Source organism: Astatotilapia calliptera, chromosome 4 (genome assembly GCF_964374335.1).
Source record: "Astatotilapia calliptera chromosome 4, fAstCal68.1, whole genome shotgun sequence".
Classification (NCBI taxonomy): Eukaryota; Metazoa; Chordata; class Actinopteri; order Cichliformes; family Cichlidae; genus Astatotilapia; species Astatotilapia calliptera.
In genome coordinates, this window is record NC_137425.1 from 22,845,418 (window position 1) to 22,864,513 (window position 19,096).

The window sequence follows — 19,096 nt, forward strand, 5'->3', positions numbered from 1 at the left end:
AAAGGGATATAGTTTATTCATATGCTGATTCATATTATTACATTTCAAGGTATTATAACAGCTTATTGTATCTGCAGAGAAAGAACGTTAGCACAAGCAAAATAAGATACGCATTTTAGATTTGAGGTACACAAACATTTACATGTATGAAACCAAAATACTCTTGTTTTACAAAGTAAAGACATTTTATAAATGAGACATGACAATCTAAGAACTTCTTAGTAAAAATCATCTTAAAGGATCTGCATCATCGCCATGATAACAAAGACGCTAGCTGCCCAACTTGTGCCCAACTTATTAATCTATTTAAATATTTCCCTGAGACAGACTTAACTGGTTATTCTATCATTGGTGAAATAGAAGTATATCCCTTTCTTCTTTTGGGGTTCAAAATAAAAGCTTATAACTGGTAGCATTACCAGAATACATACAGAAATTAGTAAATCTCAATTTTCACATGTGCACATATACTACACAGGTCATGCCCATCCATACAAATGCAAAACTATATACCTTAACACATAAAAACTCCTGCATGTGAATAAACTTACCTTTACCGTCAGCACGCATCTTCTTAAGTGTCTGTCTTGTGATTTCCTGGATAGAAAGAACCAATAAGCTTTGAATATGAACCCCAATGCAGATGTTTTACTGTGAAATTTTACCCTGAGACCTTTCAAGAAGCTGCTGACCCCAACAAAATTTTAAATCAATAAGTGATTTTAAACTATTTTTAAAAAACTGACTAAATAAACAATGGCATATTTACCATCATCTGAAAGAGCCCTCCGTTCTTGGTTGCATCTATTGAGAAATAAAAATGGCATTGAATAAATATTAATTTCAGCAAGAAATACTCAGTGATATTAATGTGCTTGGTAGGTTCTTACTCTGTGAAACAGCTTCCATGTCTCTTTCTTCTGAATTTGTTCTGCGGATTAAATGAAATTGTAACAAAACTGATAAAATAAATGTCAAAGAAGCTTGGAAAGAAAAGCGTCTGGACTTCTTTAAGTTGCTTGAAGACGTTTCACCTCTCATCCGAGAAGCTTCTTCAGTTCTAAGGTCAAATGGTGGAGAGTCCCAGATATAAACCTAGTGGGAGTATCCCCCCACAGAGGGACAAAAGGACCCCCTGATGATCCTCTAATCGCCTGAGCCAAGGTGTGAAACTGGGCATGGGTCCCAATCAGCCAGAGTTTCGGGTGTGTTCACATTTTGGACAGAGAGGACAGATGGTTTGAAAGAGGAGTGAAAGAAGCCATCTATGTCCACTGTGAGCGACCATCTTTGAACAGAGGCGGGGGTTTACGACACCAACTCTCTGCCATCTATAATCCAGTTTTGAGTTCCCTTCCCAGACGCCTTAACGCCCACTCACATCCTGGGCCATCTGACCTCAGGAATTCGCATGATAAGGTGGGGCCAGGTTTCACAATGAACACACCCGAAACTCTGGCTGATTGGGACCCACGCCCAGTTTCACACCTTGGCTCAGGCGATTAGAGGATCATCAGGGGGTCCTTTTGTCCCTCTGTGGGGGGTCACTCCCACTAGGTTTATATCTGGGACTCTCCACCATTTGACCTTAGAACTGAAGAAGCTTCTTGGATGAGAGGTGAAACGTCTTCAAGCAACTTAAAGAAGTCCAGACGCTTTTCTTTCCAAGCTCCTTTGACTACGATGACCTGGATGACTGAGAACCATCACAGACTGATAAAATAAATCACAACCATAAAGTCACATCAGGGTCTTCATTTTGATGGTATACTTAAACCCCTACACTGGACACTGATGTGTCACTCCAAGCCCTGCCTGGTCCTTTAATGTTACTATAGATGTATGATGTGTTTCTTTGTAATTATTGTTATTTAGCTGTTTCATGCATGAATTATGATAACCTCAGTCAGGATTTTTATTCATCTTTTCATGCCTAAGGATGAATGGGGGTCCTGATTGAGGTTGGCATAGTTCATGCATGACAGGGTTAATAAGTTCACATGACCACCTCATTCATTAAGTCCTGAAAAGAAGGAGGAAAAAGAAAACGAAAGAAAAAAAGAGGAAAAAGAAAAGAAAGAAAAGAGAAAAAAAGGAGAAAGTAAAAGAAAAAAAAAGAGAAGGGTCTTCATTTTTAAAGATTAATATATTAGAGCTGGTTCTACATACCTGACCAGAGTGGGCGCTGCATTCTGAAAGTTAAAATGGTAAAATTGATCATGTTGCGTTAGGATTTTTAAATTACTGCATGTACACAATGAATAGTGTTTCAATATTAAATTCCATAAAATTAAAAAATGTGATTAATTCTACTGTGCATTTTGTCTTTGTTACCTTTTTTTGCATCTTTGTCACATAGTCAATAGCAGCTTCTGCTCTTTTAGACAATATTTTAACTCGTGCCTGTGGGGGGGAAAAAAGTGTGTTAGGGTTTGTTTGGATTTTTTTTGTTTGTTTTTTCTTTTTTTATTTAAACACTACTTCGTCTTAGGCCCCAGTCACACAGGCCTAGAGACTGGCTGGAAACCACTGATTGCTATGAAATTAGAAAGAAAAAAAAAAGTGGAATCCCCAGTCTCAGTCATGCAGACCAGTTAGTAAAACTGGCATCACATTGTGGGAGGTTACTTGCTGTTGCTAGGTGAAACTAATTGCAAAGAGGTATATGGTTCGGCACCAAAAACCTCCGTGATTGCTTCGATGGCTTAGTTTGGATGCAAGACACTGACTTATTTACAGCGCCAACTACTCGCTAAGCAGTACCGAAACTGTAAGGAGTACTACAGCAACAGGAAATTAAGACAGCTTATCTTCAAAAGTTAGACTTTTTGAAAAGCATTGGTTTCAGAGATATTCAAAAATACAACTTTTACTTTAATGGCAGTGTTCACGCTTCTTCAAGTTTCACTCCTGCTCATTTTTTAGTTAGCAAGTGTTAGGAGACAGGCCGTCGTCTCACATTCAAACTACAGGCAACCATGGCAATCTGGTAGAGACCAGAGGAGGTTCTGTGGCACAGCACACTCTTTACAACCATTTTTACCAATTAACAGCAAGCAACCTGCCACAAACACTTGCTCAGTGATTGGGGAATAAACAATATTTTCCCCAAGTAACTGGAGTTGCAGACTCTCTAGACCTGCAAAAAAAAAAAAAAAGGTGCGCACACAAATTTAGCTTGATTCCCTCTAATCAAGAAATAAACTAAGAAACAATATAAGAAAGCAGAGCCTAAGTATAGATGCCCAAAAGTTTTACCGCTTGCTCTAAAATTTAGGAACAAATGCACACAAAAAAAGAACATGACAGACCTAGAGACTGATTTTAAGATAGCTTGGTGACATTAAAACAGGGAAGCATGGAGAGAGACAAGAAGAAAGACTGGAAAAAAGAAAACCACAATGGGCGGCGATGAATATGTCCACACGTGAGATGGCATTAATTAAAAACTGGACAGATATGTAAACATATGCAGTACTGACCTCAAGTTTTTCAATGGACCTTTCAAAGTTCACTCCATGTTCAAGCTTTTGAATACTCTCTATTAAACCCTGGAGTTTAGTTTCAGTTGCACTGGGAACCTCCTGCTCCATCAGTTTTTGCACCTGTACGCAAAATCACATGTATACTGCTGTGTTCATTTTTCAAGTGAAAAAAATATATATTTTGTAGCTGTCTTGCACACACAGCATATTTATGATCAACAGATTTTCAAGGCTCCTTCAGGAAGGGGCTGTGAAGGTAATCTAAGAGCTATCGCCTTAATGTCTTGGGGTAATTTACAAAAAGTCTTGTTTACATCATTGTTCAGGAGTAGAACATTTTCCCCTTAAGCGTTCCCATAATAGGGTGCCCAAATTTTTAGACATACCATAATTAACAGGAATCCACACAGGATCAATTAAAAATGATTGTTTGTTAATGAACAAAAAATAAAGTGTTTTGACTGTTTGTTTTTTAATGTTTTTTGGTTTTTTTTAAATTGTGTGCACACAACTGTATACAGATGTTTATCTAACAGAAACAAAGGGCAGAACTGCATGCAGTAGACTCAGATGTTAGTGCTATCCAGCAGATAAAATGGCATGTACAACCATGCACAAAAAAGCAACAGTCTGTTAGAGTGATTTTGTTAAAAGTTGTCATTGTTGTGCTTTAAATTTGTAAACCTGGGGTCCGTTCTTCGTACCTCGCTTACTACATCCAAGATCAAATGACACATCCAAGATCAAATCATCGCGCCAACTTTGAGCTCGCTATTCCGGTTCTCCGACCACACCTGTTGTTGACGATTAGTACAGCTGGATGAAGTAATGTGAGATCACTGGGTGTCGTAAAAGGGGCTACGCATCGATAGTAGAAACATTGATCGGCAACCCTCTGATTGGTCAGCGAAAATGTCGAAGGAGCGCGCTCGGTATTTTTCGGCAGCAGAGCAAGAACTCTTGAGTGAGGGATTTCAGGAGTTTCAGAGTTTAATTAAAACGCAAGGGAACACTGCAAAGGCTGCAAAAGCAAGGAGAGAGGGCTGGCAGAAAGTTGCTGACAAATTAAACTCGGACGTAATTTAATAATAATAATAATAATAATAATAATAATAATGGATTGGATTTATATAGCGCTTTTCAAGGCACCCAAAGCGCTTTACAATGCCACTATTCATTCACTCTCACATTCACACACTGGTGGAAGCAGCTACGGTTGTAGCCACAGCTGCCCTGCGGCAGACTGACAGAAGCGAGGCTGCCATATCGCGCCATCGGCCCCTCTGGCCAACACCAGTAGGCAGTAGGGTAAATTTATTATATTATATTACATTATATCATATTATATTATATTACATTATATCCTCTTTCACATTAGAGCCACGACAGGACCCACTAGAACATGGGAACAAGTAAAAGTGAAATATAAGAATATTCTACAGAATGGTAATATTTATCACTCATATTGCTTTTAGTCTCTTGAAAAGAGACCCTGAAATAATCTGTTTGTTTGTTTATAACAGCAACCAAGAAAAGGGCAGAGCAAAAAAAGACAGGTGGTGGTCCTGCACCCCTTCGTCAACAAGTTGGTTAAGTAAATAATACCCTCACGGGAAAATCGATATCTCTCTATGAGCACACTGTCGCGCTGAGCTAAAGGATCCTGTCTGTCCCGCAATATACGCTGAATTCTGAAAACTCTCCTTATCAATCTTGCACCTTCCGCAATGGGTTGCTCGCGTATACGGACAGGACATGGCTGCGACAGACTTCCCAAATCCACCTTCGCTTTTATAGCCGTGGTCTCTCATCTTGATTACACGAAGTAATTTACTATTACTACTCTAAAATATGAATTACATCTGAAATAATCAAATACATGAAATAGAATGATTAATAGTACATTTCCCTTTTTTTTTTTAGGAAATGACCTGTATGTATCTGTATGAAATCAATAAAAGAATCAAATACTGCATTATCTTTAGTTACATTGATAATATTTATTTATGGTAAAACGGTGGTAAAATATCGCTGTTGCTTTCGTATACATGAAGCGGACATACCTGAGTGGCCGCGATCTAATCTTGTTTGCATAAAGTAAACCTGCTCCCGAGCAGGTTTACGCTTACGGATCTGTTGCTATGACAGCAAGTCCCGGATGAGCTTCGGAGAACCGAATGATCCAAGATCACGCGAAATCGTCAACAATCAAATCCAGCTAACTTACTTAGCGAGGTACGAAGAACGGACCCCTTGTCTTGAACTGCATGATTAGATATTTTTCTGTTAAGCCTTAAATGTAGGAATTTGGGGCAAGCTTTTTAGCTATAGTTTCCAACTGCAGGCACACTTGCATATAAGGTTCTGGTTTCCTTATCTGGTAAGGAATGTTCACTTCCTGCCCTTTGTGGGCTCACCTATGCTTGTATATGGTGGACCATTAACGGGGTTAAGTCAGATATGGCGTGACGGGAGATGCCCCTTTTATGACTTGAGATGTTGTTAAACGGTTGTAACCAGGAAGTCACGTATACAAACACACATACACACGCACTCACATGCTCACACATGTATGCACACACACACAGTGCCTTAGCTTTTATGACACACCATATGGGTTTTACAATGGGGTGTTTGTGCTTTCACTGAAGAAAAAAAAAAAAAAAAAAAGGCTGTAAGGGAAGGCTGGAGTTTGAAGTTGGCTGGGATCAGGTGAGGAGCTTGGAGCTCCAAGATCCTGATCGGACTTCACTTGCAACTAAAAACCGATTGAGCTCTGACTGTCTTGCTTTTGTTCACAGTGATAAGTCTCTGAGCTAGCAAGGCCTGCGAGTGCAGAACTAACACAGTCACACAAACTCAAACGTTGTTTCTTACCTCTGACTGGGAGAAGTCCATCTTCATGTTATCGGCTCCAGCAGAAGCTAGAGTCAGGGGTCGCCGCTTCATTCTTCATCCAGACGCACAAACAGAACATTAGTTAGTGACGTGTGTAACTCTGCATCAAGTAGCAAGAGTGTAACTCATAGGTTGTGCCTTGCAGAGAAAGATTGAAAGGTGCTTGCATTAATACAGTTTAAAATGTTGCCCATACCTTGCAACATTTAACATATTACATGTATATTACCCATTAGCCGTTTCCAATCATGATTATCATACAATGAAAACAAGGTAAGACATTAAGTTCAAGAATGAAAAGTATCTGAATATTGCCCTCTGCTCCTAAAATCCCTTTACTGCCTGAAGAAAAGGTTCATAGCGGAGGTGTCAAACATAGAGCCTGTGGGCCAAAAGCAGCCCATCAAATCACTGGATAGCTTTGGAAAATGTTTACATTTCAAAGGAGGGGTGTATAACTGTATTTTGATCAATTTTAAAGGTTTTCTTACTCCCTTGTTAGTATTAGCCTCTTATTTCTTTATTTTTTACAGTGTGAGCTTAAAGAGCCCTGATGCAGGTTTCTTCTGTTCATTAGTGCTGCAACGATTCGTTGACATAATCAATGATGTTGACTATAAAACGTTTTTTGACATATAATTTTATTGTCAGCACGTCTTAATACTAATACATAAAAGTATTTTTGTAAGTGCAGTATACTACAGGAAACTATTGGGACAGTATCATCGACATCGTCTGTAAAGACTACACTTAACGCTAACGAAAAAGAACGCTGCACAAACGGCGAAATGGCAGAAAATGGAAACTAAGAATTGTTAAAAATCTGAAAGCATTTCACAGAAAACAAAAACAAAGAAAAAACAAAGTTAAATGCAGACTGCTTTCCATCTTTGACAGCAACACTGCAGTGCACGAGCATTTGATATGCCGGCACCCTGGAGCTGTGACATCAACTCTGATTGGGTCAGTTTTCAGGGGTTACGGTTTTTTATCTAATGAGTGAAATGAGACAGTAAAACATTAAACAGGAGTAGCTGTTTTGGCGTTTTGTCTTTCGGGTGAACCAGTTTCTGTCTGAGCGTGTACACGCTCAAAACGCCAAAACACAAACTTAACAATGTGGTGTATGCTGTACAGTGCAGCGAGGAATGCTCAGACCTCTACATTGGAGAGACCAAACAGCCACTTCACAAGCGCATGGCACAACACAGAAGAGCCACCTCCACAGGACAAGACTCAGCAGTCCATCTGCATCTTAAGGATAAAGGTCACTCTTTCGAGGATGCCAATGTTCACATTTTGGACAGAGAGGACAGATGGTTTGAAAGAGGAGTGAAAGAAGACATCTATGTCCACTGTGAGCGACCATCTTTGAACAGAGGCGGACAGAGATCTCCGAGAGGGAAGTGACGGGTATGGTAAGCGACCCATGTTGTAGGTGACGTCAGACGCCGGAGATTTTGGCGGAGAAAAAGCAAATGGTAGCATAGAGTTTAACAAAGGTTTTTCAAGCTTCAGTATTACCAAATGTACTCAACTGTCATATAACTAACAACATCTGTTTTATCATCTCTAACACCCTGGAGGACAACGGGGAGAGTTTAGACGCTCTCCAAGATTACATCGACCGCTGTTTTCAAGATTTAGTAATGAAGAAGGCCCAGAGTGCATCTTCCCCGGCCAAAATTGAGACGCCGTCATCGAAGAGATATCGCAGACTCCCCCGGTACAACATCGCCTGCCGGCAAAGACATCGCAGACATCCTGGAGTCAATCGACAAGCGATTGTCCAGTTTCGATGCGAGGCTGTCCCTGGTGGAGATTTTACACCGGGAATTTAAATCTCTGAGAGAATCCCTGGAATTCAGCCAGCAGCAGGTGGAAACGCTTGCCGCTGAAAATGCCACGCTACGGGAGTCGGTCAAATCTCTCACCGATAACGTGACCCAACTAAACATTGAAAATAAAAAAAATAAAAGAGTCCGTTATAGATCTACAAGCCCGTAGCATGAGAGATAATCTTGTGTTTTCTGGTATTCCAGAAACTGCCGGAGAGGACGCAGAGGCAACGGTGAAAAGCTTCATTAAAATCCACCTGAAGCTGCCGGAGGACATCGCTTGGGGGGCGCGCGGTCGCGGACCGGGAGACCACGGCCTATTGTGGCCAAATTCGGTCAATTCAAACAGAAGGAACAGGTGAAGAGTCGCGGCAGAGAGCTGAAAGGAACGGACTTCAGCGTGAACGACCAGTTCCCCAAAGAGATCCTGGAACGATGCAAGGTCCTGTTCCCAGTTCGACGTAGCTTCATCCAGAAAGGCTCCCGTGCTGTCATCGCCGTGGACCGGCTCTACATGGACGGACAGCTCTACCGCGACCCCGGCACCACACCGTGGTTATATTGACTGCACTCCAGATAAGAACCCGCTACACTCTTTTCTTATTCATTCACACTTTCTCTTTTAACATGGGTTTAACCTAGTAATATCAATATGATGTCATAGCAGATATAACACCGTCACCCTCCGTCATTGCTTTAATTGGAATGTTTCCGTTTCATTTCTTTTTTGTTGTTGTTACTCACAGTTCATGTGGTTTCTTTCTTTCTCTTGTCTTTCACTGCTGTGGTCACCTACTTCCCCACTCACCTACAAACAACACCCTCTATTTCTCCATATTTTCACACCACGATCACGCAAACACATCAGCTCAACGGCAGCACATTCACAACAGCCTCACAGCACGCACAGACTTGCAGGACACATAAGCAAGCCACGCTTGTTCATATTAGTGAATATTCACACACACAGTCAGACTTATGGAACCTCTCACCACACTTCTTTTTCTCTTTCTATTTACAAACAAGGGATGTTTCCACATTCTCTCCACCTGTCTAAACGAAACACCCAGCGTACATCATTAGACATACACAGACAATTATGGGCATGCTGAGGTTTGTCACATGGAATGTAAATGGAGCTGGCACCAGAGGAAAGAGGTTAAAGATATTTAACCAGCTTAAAAAACTACAGGCAGATGTTGTTTTATTACAAGAAAATCATAAACCTGTCACAGGTTTAAACGAACTTAAAACACCTGAGTTTCCTAACGTGTTTGCAGCCTGTTATAATTCTAGACAACGGGGAGTAGCAATTTTAATACATAAAAATTTTAATTTTACAGTACTCGATACAGTTATAGATCCAGAGGGTAGATTTCTAATTATTAAACTATCAATATTGAACAAAAAACTATGTATTGTCAGTATATACGGTCCAAATGTTGATGAACCCTCATTCTTCCACGGATTTTTTAGTGCACTCTCTGAACACCTTGATTGCACACTCATGCTTGGCGGTGACCTCAACCTTGGACTAAATGAAGACATGGATAGGCTCAACACAACAGGAACTCAGCGCAATTGGCAGTCCACAAATATAATCAAACAGTATATGAGCGACTTTAGTCTTTGCGATGCATGGCGCTCTCTTCACCCCACCAGTAAGGAATATACTTTTTTCTCGCATGTTCATCACTCTTACTCTCGTCTGGATTATTTTTTGGTCAGCAGCTCACTGCTGTGTGACATTTCAGACACTGAGATTCATCCTATAGCTGTCAGCGATCATGCTCCTGTATCTTTAACACTAATGCACAAGAATAACACTACGCCAAGTAAAAACTGGAGATTTAATATATCACTACTTAAAGATGAAGACTTTATTAAATATTTTAAAAAGGAATGGACTTCATATTTAGACTTTAATGACACTCCCGGAATATCTGCTTCTGTTCTATGGGAAGCAGGTAAAGCTGTGATGAGAGGTAAAATAATTTCTTTCTCATCACACAAAAAGAAAGAAGAAAACAAAAATATTCAGGAATTAGAAAAAAACATCAAATCACTAGAAGAAGCCTACGCGTGCAACCAAGATCAGGAAACATTGAACAAAATACGCAAAACAAAACTAGAATTAAATGAAATTATTAATAAAAAAAAAAACACAACCAGCTAAAAATAAAGAAAGAAAAAACAACTATATGTGCTGCTAAAGATTTATCGGGGAACACAATATATGATCCTGGAAGAATAAACAACATTTTTAGGGATTTCTATGAAACTTTATACTCACCACAAATAAACCCATCTAAAAATGAAATTGATCTATTTCTTGACAACGTAACTCTTCCAAAATTACTAGACAGTCAAGCAATGGAACTGGATTCGCCACTGACGCCAAGTGAACTCCAGGAAGCCCTGATAAGTATGCCCAATAATAAGGCTCCAGGTCCAGACGGCTTCCCTGCAGAATTCTACAAAGAATTCTGGACAATTTTGGCACCAGTATTCCATGGCATGTTGCAGGAAATCGAGGAAAATGGCAGACTACCACCAAATATGAATTCTGCCAACATTAGTCTCCTGCTAAAACCAGGCAAAGACCCTTTATTTCCCTCAAGCTATCGTCCAATTTCTCTTTTAAATGTAGACCTTAAAATAATCTGCAAAGCTCTCTCAAAGAGATTAGAGAAAATGACCCCCCTCTTAATTCATCCTGACCAAAATGGTTTCATAAAAGGTCGGCACTCCTCAACAAACACTCGTAGATTACTTAATTTAATAGACTACTCATACGATAAAAACATCGAAACCATAATATTATCTCTAGATGCAGAAAAAGCATTTGACAGAGTTAACTGGAAATTGTTATTCGCAACTTTACACAAATTTGGTTTTGGAAACTCTTTCATAAACTGGATAAGAATATTATACAATTCCCCAACAGCTCGTATCAGAACAAATGACCAGACATCCTCCAGCTTCTGTCTCCTGAGGGGCACCAGACAGGGATGCCCACTCTCCCCTTCACTTTTTGCAATTTTTATCGAACCTCTAGCAGCAGCATTTAGACAGGCTACAACAATTAAGGGCATAAAATGTAAGAACATAGAACATAAAATCAGTCTCTATGCGGATGATGTGTTGCTTTTTCTGCAAAACACACAAACCAACCTCTCTGAGGTAATTACTTTAATGAACTGGTTTTCAAGAGTTTCAGATTATTCAATTAACTGGCCAAAATCTACAGCTCTCCCCATTAACTGCTCCTTCCATAATTCTTCCTCTGCCCCACTGCAATCCGGAAATATTAAATATTTAGGTATTAATGTCTCTCCTAAGCTTTCAGACCTAACTAAATTAAACCACATCCCACTTCTAAAGAAAGTAGAAGGCGATCTGACTAGATGGAAATCTTTACCCATATCACTCATGGGAAGGGTCGCCACTATAAAAATGATGATCTTGCCAAAAAGAAATTACTTATTTTTGATGATCCCTAACAAACCATCACAAGATTGGTTCAAATCTCTGGATTCATATATTTCCAAATTCCTTTGGAAAGATAAACCCCCGCGTGTCTCCTTCTGTCACCTGAAAGTACAGAGATTTTAAAACCTTCTAGTAAACAGGGTCCCAGCTTCTCCTGGAAAAAGTCACCACTGCCATAATCCTCGCAGCTCGGACCCTCCACACATCACACATCAGACTGCGGAGACAAAGCATGAAGGTGGTAAGGAGGAACTAAGGGGGGCGTGGCTGGGCAACGTGACTTCAATCGCTCTGTTGAGGGTGGGGCTCAATGGCAAACCTTTGGCTGCTCTGGTGGGGGGTTTATGGGGGACAAAAAGGGATTGGGTCGGGGGGGTAGATCTGAGCCCAGCATTGACCTGCTCCATCATCTCCTCAGTGAATTTCAGGTGTGGGGAGGAGGGAGAAAGGGAGGGGGAGGAGGGTGATGGGGGTGATGGCCTGTCAGGGGTTTGGGGGACTGGGGAAGATCGTGGTCCCTGGTCCTGGTCGTTGGTGTTGTTGAGAGAGTTGGAGGCAAATAGGGACCCCTCTTCTTGCCTCAGATGTCTCTCCTTTCTGAGGCTCTTCCCGGGTGGGGGCAGATGGAGCTGCTCCTCAAGGTTTCTGCTGGGCTTTGTCTGTTCTTGGAGTACTGTTTGTTCCTCTTTATGAGATAACTCCTCGTTTATCTCATCCTTGGCACCAAGCACAGATGAATGACGTATGGAATAAAACAAGTTGGAGGTGAACAGTTTCACCCCTGACTTGTTAAAATTAAATCCATTTTCTTTAAACAGATGCCTGCGTTCCCAAAAAAATATTAAAGGATTACTCAATATCAAATGTCAGGTAATACATATTAAAGTGCTACTAGTATTTAATTTTTAAAAAAAGTGCTCTGGAGTGACGCTTGCTCTAATCTTTGAGATGATGCTCTCTGTCATGTCTTCAGTAGGGATGGGTATGGTTTAGGTTTTATCCGATACCAGTACCAAACCGGTACTTTTGAAACGGTGCCGGTGCTTAAACTGTGCTCGAACCGGTGCTTAAAGAATGGAGAACACACACTTTGTCCAAAAACCTCTCATGTTTAGCTGTTTTATTGTAAAAAGATAACAATGTTAGCCTTTTCTGCAGCTATGGGGCATATATGGTATCACTCTTGGCTGGAAGCAGTGCTTAAACAATGGAAAAAAAACCCCACAAACTTTATCTCTGTGAAGGTTCTCAGTCATCCAGGTCATCGTAGTCAAAGGAGCTTGCAAAGAAAAGCGTCTGGACTTCTTTAAGTTGCTTGAAGACGTTTCACCTCTCATCCGAGAAGCTTCTTCAGTTCTAAGGTCAAATGGTGGAGAGTCCCAGATATAAACCTAGTGGGAGTGACCCCCCCACAGAGGGACAAAAGGACCCCCTGATGATCCTCTAATCGCCTGAGCCAAGGTGGGAAACTGGGCGTGGGTCCCAATCAGCCAGAGTTTCGGGTGTGTTCATTGTGAAACCTGGCCCCACCTTATCATGCGAATTCCTGAGGTCAGATGGCCCAGGATGTGAGTGGGCGTTAAGGCGTCTGGGAAGGGATCTCAAAACTGGATTATAGATGGCAGAGAGTTGGTGTCGTAAACCCCCGCCTCTGTTCTTTTTTTTTTTTTTTTTTTTTCTGCCTGTCCCATTTGGTTCTTTAGCCATCAGAATTGTTGTCTGAAGACCAACAAGGATACCCAATGGATTTACTTTGCCAAATGGATCATCGTGGCATTGCCGTATTGGTCCATTTGGTCGATCTTTGTTTTTATTATTTATTATATTTTATTTTCAGATGTTACAGACGGGACAGACATGAGTGAGGGATAGGAAAGGGAGAAAGAAAGAGGAAGGAAAGGAAAAACAGAAGGGGAGAGGGACAGTGAGAAAGGGGGGGAGAAAAAAAATCTCCTGGATCACCTGTTGAGAGAAGAATAGAAAACAAGCAAAAAAAACAAAAAAACAAACAAAAACAAAGCAACATACTAAACACAACACCATCGCATTAACCTAAGCTAAGTGTAAACAGCAGTAAATACTAAATATTCAATGTTGTTGTGCAGCACGCAGGACAGATATGCTTCGAAGTAGCAGCCAAGAAAGGTGTAATTTGGGTCTACGAGCAGTGAACACCTGTGTGTATACCTGTGTGGATCAGCGCGCTTGTATTCCAAAGGTTTCTCCATGTAATGATCTGCTAGGGAGTGTGGGGGGCCACAGCCCCGTCCTCCAGGGTGTGAAGCGGGTATGGAGGAGATCAAAACTCTAGACATCCAGAGGCCCCCAGAACACAAGAGACCATGGAAGACCAACAGAGGGGCAGCCGCGCCACTGTTCCAGTAAGAGCTGAGGAGAGTCCCAGATGAGGGTCCACTCAGCAGCCGCGGAGCAGAAGCCAGGGGGAGTTGCAGTGACGCGCCCATGAGCTCCGCCGGCCCCCAGCTGCGCCTGAGTGACCGAGCCCCAGGCCGAGAGGCCGGGGGCACCCCACCTCCGAAGGGGCCCGAGCGAGCCCCAGGCTCCAGGCCCCGACAAGCGGCCGCCAAGGAGTGAGCCGGTGTGTACCTGGACACCCACCCCCAGACACAAAGAACCACCAACGCACCGACACCTGAGGGAGTCCGCCACTGGCAGGGGAAGTGGTGGTGGGTGGAGATAGGCCTCCAAACCTTGGAGGGCCTGAGGTGTCCCCAGAGAGGTGGCGTCTGATACCCAACCTGACATATAGACACAGACATACAGGCACACACAGACACAAACATCCATTCCCCCCCTCATGCTCTCATATGCACTCGCTCCACACTCAACCAACGTGGAGACAGACATAAAGAGACGCTGTACACACAGTCACACTCCCCAAGCGTACTCTACAAACCGGGTCTAGGTACCCTTGCCCCTGGAGGGGGGAACTGCACCCAGACCCAGGTGGTGTTACCCTTTTCCCTGCGGTGGGGAGAGGCAGACCACCCCGACTCCGTAGCAGCAGGGAGGCCCCACACTCCAGACCGCAGTCGGACGGCCAACTCCTCCTAGCCCTCCCGCTCCAGCAGGCCGCAGAGAATGGGGGTGGGAAAAGACTCCAAACCTCCCTCCACCCGCTCATTGTAGTGTTGATGCATGTGTGTTCTAAGGTGCAATTAAAACCCAGGAGGGCATGGAGCTACCTGCCAAGGAGCAGCAGGTAAGCGCATAGTCCCTCCTGATAGCCCTCAATGTCTAAGTGTATTTAAAATTGAGAGGTGGGCAACGACGCCAGGGGTGAGGTGTACACCCTGATGGTAATTTGGACTCCGTGATTGTGCCCACCCCCAAGATCCTATATGTATGTGTAATGAGAGTGTGAATAATGTGAATGTCTAAGTTGTGGGATAAAATTGAGGCAGAGGCAGCCAGAAGGGGACAGAGGGGGGGGGGGGGGGGGGGTAGCCTCCTCTACACCCTGGTGACATACCCCTACTCCAAGGCCCTGCATGTGTGGGTGGTTGTGGTGGAGCAGGAAGAGGGAGGCAGCTGGAGATGGGGAGGGAAGGAAGGGAGGGGCAAGTAACCCCTCCCTGGGGCCAGCTCCCCCGCTGACCCCAGTAGGCACTCTCACACTCCGCGACCCACCAGGGAAAGGCGGCCAGCGGGGGAGCTGGCCCCTGCTGCTACGGAGTCAGGGTGGTCTGCCTCTCCCCACCGCAGGGAAAAGGGTAACACCACCTGGGTCTGGGTGCAGTTCCCCCTGTCATGATTCGAGTTTTGAGGAGAAGACAAACGACTGCATGGTCTCAGTAGATGTCAGAATAGTGATTTTATTATACATATGTACATATGTATAATATTATGTACATATGTACATATTATACATATGTACAAGTACCTCGGGCTGTGGGTGGACAATAAACTGGACTGGTCATGCAACACAGAGTACCTGTATAAAAAAGCCCAAAGCCGACTGTACTTCCTCAGGAGGCTGAGGTCTTTTAACATCTGCAGGAAGCTCCTGAGGATGTTTTACCAGTCGGTGGTTGCTGGAGTACTTTTCTATGCTGTGGTGTGCTGGGGGAGCAGCACAGCAAAGAAGGACTCATCCAGGCTGGAGAAACTGATCAGGAGGGCTAGCTCTGTGGTCGGCATGAAGCTGGACACTCTGGTGACAGTGGCAGAGAAAAGGACATTAAAGAAACTGATGGACATTATGGACAATGCCAGGCATCCTCTGCACACGGCCATTAACAACCAGAAGAGTCTGTTCAGTGACAGGTTGCTTCTCCCAAAGACAAGAACTAACAGACTTAAAAACTCCTTTGTCCCACACGCCATCAGACTGTTTAACTCCTCTCTGGAGGGGAGAGGGAGGGGAAACAGGAGGACAAAGGAGGGAACAACTAAGCTGTAGTGCCTCTTCACCTCACTGTGCAATACCTTTTGTGCAATACTTCTGTAAATAGTCAACGGTGCAATAGACTCAATACTTGAAATGTGCAATTCACTTGTATTTTTATTTTTATTCCTATTTATTCTATTTATCCCCTTTGTATATTTTATTTATATTGTCTCTGTATTTATATATATGTGTGTGTGTGTATAACTCTGTAACTTCTGTCGGTGCTGTGCTTTTTTGGAAATCGAATTTCCCAGAGGAACCCACCCGAGGGATTAATAAAGTTCTATCTTATCTTATCTTATCTTATCTTATCTTATATGGGGAAGATGAGCATCACAAGCCTCTAAGAGCCGATCTCCCTCGAACAATCACTTCCCAAGGCTTTTATTGCAATGATGCCGTCAAGTCACATGATAAGTATCAGTCAGTTCTCAGAACTCAGGAAGTTCCCTCCAAAAGTTCACCTTATATGGCCTCCAGATGTTTCCACTCAGCCCAGCACTCAGAGACAACAGTGTGTGTGTGGTGTGTATCTCTATTCGTGTCTATTGTGTGTGTATGTCAAACAGAGAGCATGTCCTGAGCCGACCCCACAGTTCTCCATGAGTGTGTGCGTGTCCTACATGACTATGTAAGTGCGTGTAGTGTGGACTTAAATATGTGTACTCTGTGTAATTGTGGGTTTAGGCCAAAGAAAGTTGAGTGTCCTTATCTGACTTACTGGGTCCGCCTGGAGCTACAGCTATTGCTGGTAGAGAATTACCTTGTAGCCGATTTACTAAGAATGATATGATGAATGATACAATGATATATTGCTGATAAACTGATGCAGACTAATGAAGTAATAATGAAATAATAACAGTGCATGTAAATGATATCAGTGAGATTAAAATAACATACTTTATCCTATCAACTCCTTTGAAACAATGTAAGACATTCAACATAATACAGGTCAATCCAACAGATCTAATGATTTTCACACTCTTTAAAGTCAGAGGTCTAAGGCAAACTAAAACTACATACTGATCACCCCCTCTATATTAAGGGTATAATATGATCTACAACAGTATCCTAATGCAACTACTTTGATCTCACATATAAGGTAACATATGATAACAAAATAATCTCACACCCCCTCCAGGGGCAAGGGTACCTAGACCCGGTTTGTAGAGTACGCTTGGGGAGTGTGACTGTGTGTACAGCGTCTCTTTATGTCTGTCTCCACGTTGGTTGAGTGTGGAGCGAGTGCATATGAGAGCATGAGGGGGGGAATGGATGTTTGTGTCTGTGTGTGCCTGTATGTCTGTGTCTATATGTCAGGTTGGGTATCAGACGCCACCTCTCTGGGGACACCTCAGGCCCTCCAAGGTTTGGAGGCCTATCTCCACCCACCACCACTTCCCCTGCCAGTGGCGGACTCCCTCAGGTGTCGGTGCGTTGGTGGTTCTTTGTGTCTGGGGGTGGGCGTCCAGGTACACACCGGCTCACTCCTTGGCGGCCGCTTGTCGGGGCCTGGAGCCTGGGGCTCGCTCGGGCCCCTTCGGAGGTGGGGTGCCCCCGGCCTCTCGGCCTGGGGCTCGGTCACTCAGGCGCAGCTGGGGGCCGGCGGAGCTCATGGGCGCGTCACTGCAACTCCCCCTGGCTTCTGCTCCGCGGCTGCTGAGTGGACCCTCATCTGGGACTCTCCTCAGCTCTTACTGGAACAGTGGCGCGGCTGCCCCTCTGTTGGTCTTCCATGGTCTCTTGTGTTCTGGGGGCCTCTGGATGTCTAGAGTTTTGATCTCCTCCATACCCGCTTCACACCCTGGAGGACGGGGCTGTGGCCCCCCCACACTCCCTAGCAGATCATTACATGGAGAAACCTTTGGAATACAAGCGCGCTGATCCACACAGGTATACACACAGGTGTTCACTGCTCGTAGACCCAAATTACACCTTTCTTGGCTGCTACTTCGAAGCACATCTGTCCTGCGTGCTGCACAACAACATTGAATATTTAGTATTTACTGCTGTTTACACTTAGCTAGGTTAATGCGATGGTGTTGTGTTTAGTATGTTGCTTTGTTTTTGTTTGTTTTTTTGTTTTTTTTTGCTTGTTTTCTATTCTTCTCTCAACAGGTGATCCAGGAGATTTTTTTTCTCCCCCCCCTTTCTCACTGTCCCTCTCCCCTTCTGTTTTTCCTTTCCTTCCTCTTTCTTTCTCCCTTTCCTATCCCTCACTCATGTCTGTCCCGTCTGTAACATCTGAAAATAAAATATAATAAATAATAAAAACAAAGATCGACCAAATGGACCAATACGGCAATGCCACGATGATCCATTTGGCAAAGTAAATCCATTGGGTATCCTTGTTGGTCTTCAGACAACAATTCTGATGGCTAAAGAACCAAATGGGACAGGCAGGAAAAAAAAAAAAAAAAAAAAAAAAAGAACAGAGGCGGGGGTTTACGACACCAACTCTCTGCCATCTATAATCCAGTTTTGAGATCCCTTCCCAGACGCCTTAACGCCCACTCACATCCTGGGCCATCTGACCTCAGGAATTCGCATGATAAGGTGGGGCCAGGTTTCACAATGAACACACCCGAAACTCTGGCTGATTGGGACCCACGCCCAGTTTCCCACCTTGGCTCAGGCGATTAGAGGATCATCAGGGGGTCCTTTTGTCCCTCTGTGGGGGGGGTCACTCCCACTAGGTTTATATCTGGGACTCTCCACCATTTGACCTTAGAACTGAAGAAGCTTCTCGGATGAGAGGTGAAACGTCTTCAAGCAACTTAAAGAAGTCCAGATGCTTTTCTTTGCAAGCTCCTTTGACTACGATGACCTGGATGACTGAGAACCTTCACAGAGATAAAGTTTGTGGTTTTTTTTCCCATTGTTTAAGCACTGCTTCCAGCCAAGAGTGATACTATATATGCCCCATAGCTGCAGAAAAGGCTAACATTGTTATCTTTTTACAATAAAACAGC

At 43.2% G+C, this 19,096-nt stretch overlaps 1 protein-coding gene across 2 annotated transcripts in view; it reads right to left on the bottom strand.

The window, feature by feature from the left end:
- Window positions 1-19,096, bottom strand: part of LOC113021058 (uncharacterized) — a 31,043-nt gene that overhangs the window by 4,010 nt on the left and 7,937 nt on the right. The window contains exons 2-8 of one of the 2 annotated variants that reach the window (XM_026165472.2): window positions 6,363-6,435; window positions 3,483-3,605; window positions 2,335-2,403; window positions 2,170-2,192; window positions 891-931; window positions 770-804; window positions 552-597 (exon numbers count right to left, since the gene is read on the bottom strand). In XM_026165472.2, coding sequence (XP_026021257.2) covers window positions 552-597; window positions 770-804; window positions 891-931; window positions 2,170-2,192; window positions 2,335-2,403; window positions 3,483-3,605; window positions 6,363-6,434 — 409 coding nt within the window. In that variant the 5' untranslated portion in view covers window position 6,435. Of the gene's footprint in view, window positions 1-551; window positions 598-769; window positions 805-890; window positions 932-2,169; window positions 2,193-2,334; window positions 2,404-3,482; window positions 3,606-6,362; window positions 6,522-19,096 lie in introns of both variants that reach the window. The other variant, XM_080300959.1, reaches the window with a different exon arrangement.